The sequence below is a fragment of the Leucopleurus acutus genome (genome assembly GCF_964270905.1).
Source record: "Leucopleurus acutus genome assembly, chromosome: 9".
NCBI classification, from domain to species: domain Eukaryota; kingdom Metazoa; phylum Chordata; class Mammalia; order Artiodactyla; family Delphinidae; genus Leucopleurus; species Leucopleurus acutus.
Genome location: NC_139144.1, coordinates 50,399,949 through 50,405,759, shown reverse-complemented (window position 1 = coordinate 50,405,759; position 5,811 = coordinate 50,399,949). Strand labels below are relative to the sequence as shown.

The window sequence follows — 5,811 nt, the reverse complement described above, 5'->3', positions numbered from 1 at the left end:
CGGGAGCACTGTGGGCGGTGCCCGCGGTCCGGCTCTTGCGCGCGGGCCGTGCTCCGCCCCGAGGTCGGCGAGCCCGGTTGCTGCTCACAGGCCGCGGCGGCTCCGCCCTCGGTGCGGCCCTTGGCCTTTGTCACCGCAAACCTGCCTCTTGATACACCTTCCCAGCAGTGGGAACCGTCCTATCCCGCCCCTGGTTAGGCCAAGGGCGTGACACTTTGAATTCCTTCACCTCCCTTCACTAACAGACAACCCCACGGGAATCTCAAGCAGGCTGCAGGCCTTTCTCAGTTCTCGATTAATCTTCGAAGACATTCCTTCCGTCCTAGTCCGGTAAGAAACTTCTGGAGGACAGTTTTAAATATATATATTTTTTAATTACAGGAAAAGATACTGGGCCATTTTCTGTAAATACGTCATGTTGGAATCACTACAGGATGTAGATGGGAGGAAGGAAACATTCTATTACGTAATGCTTCATCTAGACTAGAGACCTCAAAACCTGGACACTATTTTATTTATTTTATTATTATTTTTTTGTCAGTGCCCTGCGGCACGCAGAATCCCGACCGGGGATTGAACCCGTGCCCCCTGCATTGGGAGCACCAGGGAAGTTCACCTGGACACTATTTTTGCTCCAAACTCAGTTTATGGGAATAAGACAAGGAAAAAAAAAAAAAAAACCCACCAAAAACAAACCCCATTTTAAAACTTAACAATCATAACGTGAATAAAGAAAGAAAAAAGTATAAAAGAGAACCTTCCCCATTAAGATTGAGACAGTTATAATAAGTGAGTATGGCTGAAACAAGCTTCTCATGGTTGCCAGTACTTAATTGCCACCCTGTAGTATGTAGGCAGAAATGGTCACAATTGCCAATTTTCAACAAACATCGGTTTTATTAACAACCAGTAAATAAAAGCAAATGCCAGTTTCTCACCTGTTCTGCACCAAGAAAAAAAAGAGACCCCTCAGTTTCTGTATGTCTCTGATTCAGTCCTAAAGGATATTAGGTTATATTGCATGGTAGATAGCAACATAGTTGTACTTTGAAAGTCCTGGAGGCTTACCTTTTTTTATGTCATGAACCCGTCTGGCAGTAGTGAAATTATAGGTGCCTTCGCAGAATAACATAAATGCATACAATAAAAGGTGTGGGGCTTCCCTAGTGGTGCAGTGGTTAAGAATCCGCCTGCCAGTGCAGGGGACACGGGTTTGAGCCCTAGTCCAGGAAGATCCCACATGCCGCGGAGCAACTAAGCCCCTGTGCCGCAATTACTGAGCCTGCACTCTAGAGCCCGCAAGCCGCAGCTACTGAAGCCCACGCGCCCTAGAGTCTGCATTCTGCAGCAAGAGAAGCCACCGCAATGAGAAGCCCACGCACCACAACAGAGTAACCCCCCCTTGCCGCAACTAGAGAAAGCCCACATGCAGCAACGAAGACCCAATGCAGCCAAAAATAAATAAATAAATAATTTAAAAAATTATTTTAAAAAGGTGCAGATTGCAAAGGAGACCAATTACATTCAAGTGCAATTACCAAAGTAGTCTTTTAAAAGTTTGTGCTATAGTAATATAATAGTGTAATGTGTGCTACATTATTAACACGTTAAATAACAAGATCTAGCAACATTCTTTCAAATAGCGATGAGCATAAATGTTATTTCAAGATGTCTGCAGCACTATAATGAAATAATGAACATAACTCTTATTTACATTAGTAACAAAGTCACAAGTATTGCTAATGCTTCTGAGATTTGATTTGTTTTCTACTTTCATAATTGAAGGAAATGTTAAATTCCTTTAGAAATCAAGATTTTTTTCCCTTCATTCAAGGTCATGAAGCCCCCAGATTCTATCCATGGACCATTTTGGTTAAGAATTTCACCATAGTTACCCTATGACTGGATACGTGTGGGTGGGATCTCTTCTCTAGGGACGTTTTTAATGTCAATCTTTGGGGACAGAGAAGAATCTCATATATGAAATCAGAATTTAGAATGAGGACCTAAAGAAGAAGGCCTGGGACTGTGGCCAGGGCTTCTGTATTAGTTCTGAGAGTCTTGTTCCAAGGTTTCTGGTTAGTGACTAGTATATAAAACTATTCCTCTTGGACTCTGGGTCAAGAGCTAGGCTCCTGTGCCTTCCAAATGTATCACAAAATGAGGAAACCATAAATTGTAAATAAGATTACCTTGTTGTGTGCTGTTCCCCTTTTGCTATTCCCAGGCTTTTAAAAAAGTCATGTGCTTAATAATTCATCCTGGTTTCAGCTGAAATTAAAGGGCCAAAGGTCTGTTTCTTTCAGGGTAGCGAAATACAGCTTTTATGCTTACTTTCCCTTCTTGCCCGTGGCACTAACTGATTCTACCAATGTTTCTCACTAAGCCTAGACTTGTCCTCACATCTTTTCAAACAACGACAGAAGAAAAATTAAAATCTCTGAGGTAGCCGCTAACAGATTTCAATTCAGGATGAAGCCTTCTCACCGTCTTGGGCCACCACAATGCCCTGGGGTTTAGGATAGAGGCATTTGTGGTAAAGAACCAGGCTTTCAAGTCCAGCAAAACCTGCCAAACCTCATTCTCAGAGAATCTTAGAGAATCCTCAGTTTAATTTTATTAACTCGACCAGTGAGTTCCCTCAAACTTGATCTCCTAATTCCTCCATTCTCTGTGTGAAGAGTACTATAGCTCCATTACTCTTCCTCTTTCTGAGTTGCTCTTGAAGCAACTTCTGCAAAAGTAACCCCATCCTTATCCCTATCCCTACCACCCTGCCAGAGCTAAGAATCACCTTTTCTCATGGCTGGGTGGGGAAGAGGGATGTTTTCTGATTTGGAAATCAGTAGCCTAATTTCTTCATCGTAAGAGGGTGGAGAAGCCTGGTCATTAAATTTTATAGTATAGGGCTTCCCTGGTGGCGCAGTGGTTGAGAGTCCTCCTGCCAATGCAGGGAACACGGGTTCGTGCCCCGGTCCGGGAATATCCCACATGCCGCGGAGCGGCTAGGCCCGTGAGCCATGGCCGCTGAGCCTGTGTGTCCAGAGCCTGTGCTCCGCAACGGGAGAGGCCACAACAGTGAGAGGCCCAAGTACCGCGAAAAAAAAAAATTTACAGTTTATACGGGTGATCACATTTTATTGTATAGCTTACCCATCTTTTGAGATAACTGGGATTGATAGGCTACACCAAGAACCTAACCCTCGGCTAATGTTATTTCATGGGAAAAATGGTGTCTGACTTCCAAGTAACCATGTTACCCAATACAAAACAAACTTGTTTTGGAACTTGTTTGTATGCTGGCAACTCCTTACACTTGGTTTAAGAGAGTATTTCTCAAATAATGACATATAACTAGTTTGTAATTAGAAATTAATGGTTGTTAAGCAAAATTTCAGAAATAATAATAGCCTTTATCGATGCTTCTCAAACTATGTGTGGTGAAGGACAGGGTTTCTTTGCCTTTGTAAAGTAAAATGAAAGTGAATTACTAGAAAATGAAGTAAAAATTCAGACATACAAAGTACAAGCCCAAATCTTTTATTATTTGATTCAACAGATGTAAAATGACTTTGTCAAATTCGTATAACAGTTTCTAAATGCTTACTCTCAAATTTTCATACTTATGTCACCATGGACCAGAAATAAAGCATTCACAGACCAAAAATGTTTCTTCAAACACATAAGTGGACTGCCTTTCATGATTGTACTTTTAACTCTTTAAAGTTCTTCACAGTATATTATCACGTGTAATATTCCCAGTAATTTGTGAAATAGGTTTCTTGTGATTATTGTCATTTTATATAATATATGATGGGGCATTGGTCCCTCCATATCCTTTTTATTTCCTTCCTCTCCTTACCTCTTTTTTTTTTTAAGGAGTCATATCTTTAGATCTTTTAACACAAAAATACATGGAAAAGGTGTTATAAAAGATAAGTATTATCAGTAAAAGAAAGATTTACTTTGTAGAGGCTTCACACTAGGGCTTCTTGGAGGGTAAAGGAGACTTGCCCACCACCAAGTCATTTTCTGAGAATTCCAATATACTAAAAAGTGAAGAAATGCCATAACAGAAACAGAAAATTGTTGTATATATTTTAAAATATTTATAGTCAAGAAATTAACATTCTTCAAATATTAGGTTGAACAATATGAACTTGCTGTTTCTAGAGGTCAAAAACACACAAACGTAAAATAAAATTTTATGTGCTAGTCACAAGATAATTATGCATTTTGTAAAAAATATGCCTGGTTTATTACAGGAGGAGTGGCCCAGTAAAATGAATGAGTTTTTAAAATTCTGGATAAGAACAAGAAAGAGGAAGTGGAACCTGTGTTAAATCATCCTAATGTTCTTGTATGTGTGGGAAGAGAGCAGAGATACTGGATAACTTTAAACTTTCTTAAGGTAAGATGCTAAAAGGAAAAGAGCAGTGTGTAAGTTCAAAAGCAAAAAAAAAAAAAAAAAGAATGAGTTTTTTCAATTGTGTCAATGTATCTCTAGAACAGATGAATAAACAATTTTGAGTTAAAGTTGAAAGTTAACCAGATGGTCCACTAGACCCAAGCCTCTTTCTACAGAGGGCTGTCAGATTTGCTGCCTCTCTTCCAGGAGCAGTTGGACCCCAGATGGAGAGGTCAGAAGGTAGAAAATGTTGGGAAAGAGAAAAGCTGGGGAGACCAGAAACAAAAACTCCCAATCTCCTTCAGAGGCTGACTCAGTATGGCCTGAACTCTATGGAAAAAGTTAAGATATGTTCTGTTCATTCTAGGAAATACATGCATGTTTCCCATTGTCTAATAGCAATAATGTTTCTAGTTATCTATAAATAAACCATATGTGCAACCTCTTTCAGAGTAACTACCACAGCTGTTACTTATTGAACATTTCCCATTCCAACAGGCTTTTCATACACTACCTCATTTAATTCCTATAACAACCATTTGGATTAGTTACTGTTATTATCTCCAATTTATGAGTTATGAAACTGAGGCCAGGGGTTAAGTATCTTGCCCAGGGTTACACACCTAGAATATGGTGGAACCAGAATCCAATATAAGAAAATACATATTAAAAATTCCTTCTTTGTCAGGGGACATCAGTCTTCGTTTTATTAAGGGCTTCAAACTAATAGGATGAGGCCCACCCACATTTTGGAGAGTAACCTTCTTCACAGAAATAATGCCATTTGCAGTGACATGGATGGACCTAGAGATTGTCATACTGAGTGAAGTAAGTCAGAGAAAGAGAAATATTGTTTGATATCGCTTATGTGTGGAATCTAAAAAGAAATGATACAAATGAACGTACTTACAAAACAGAAACGGACTCACAGACTCAGAAAATGTACTTATGGTTACCGGCGGGGGGGGGAAGGGTGGAGGGAAGGGATAGTTAGGGAGCTTGGGATTGACATGTACACGCGGCTATATTTAAAAAGGATAACCACCTGTGGCGTTGCGGGTTTGAGGAGCTGGCTCGTGGGGGTGAGGTGTTTAGGAGCGTGGCCTCCCCACTCTCGTTGGGTGACATAACACAGACCTTGGGGCCAGATTTGCTGGGTTTGTGCCCCCACCCCAACATTTACGCACTCTGTGGCTTTGCACAACTCAAGTAGCATGAATCTCACTAGCACAGAGAGAAAGCTTCACTGAAAACTCACTACAGGGTGAGTGGTGGGGGAAGCCGGATTCCACGACAGCAGCAGCGGGGCTCGTGGCAAGAATGGCTTGCAGGCCACCCTGGGCAGTCTCGTCTTCCTGCAGCTTGTAGACCCTGAGGCTTAGGAGCTGTTTCAAGCACACAAC

The 5,811-nt window shown here is 41.1% G+C and overlaps 1 protein-coding gene across 1 annotated transcript in view; it reads left to right on the top strand.

The window, feature by feature from the left end:
* The first annotated feature begins 243 nt into the window (after window positions 1-243).
* Window positions 244-5,811, top strand: part of ASB4 (ankyrin repeat and SOCS box containing 4) — a 120,873-nt gene continuing 115,305 nt past the window's right edge. The window contains exons 1-3 of the mRNA XM_082846465.1: window positions 244-330; window positions 4,266-4,411; window positions 5,097-5,236. Of these exons, the coding sequence (XP_082702591.1) occupies window positions 5,186-5,236 (51 nt within the window). The 5' untranslated portion in view covers window positions 244-330; window positions 4,266-4,411; window positions 5,097-5,185. The remainder of the gene's footprint in view (window positions 331-4,265; window positions 4,412-5,096; window positions 5,237-5,811) is intronic.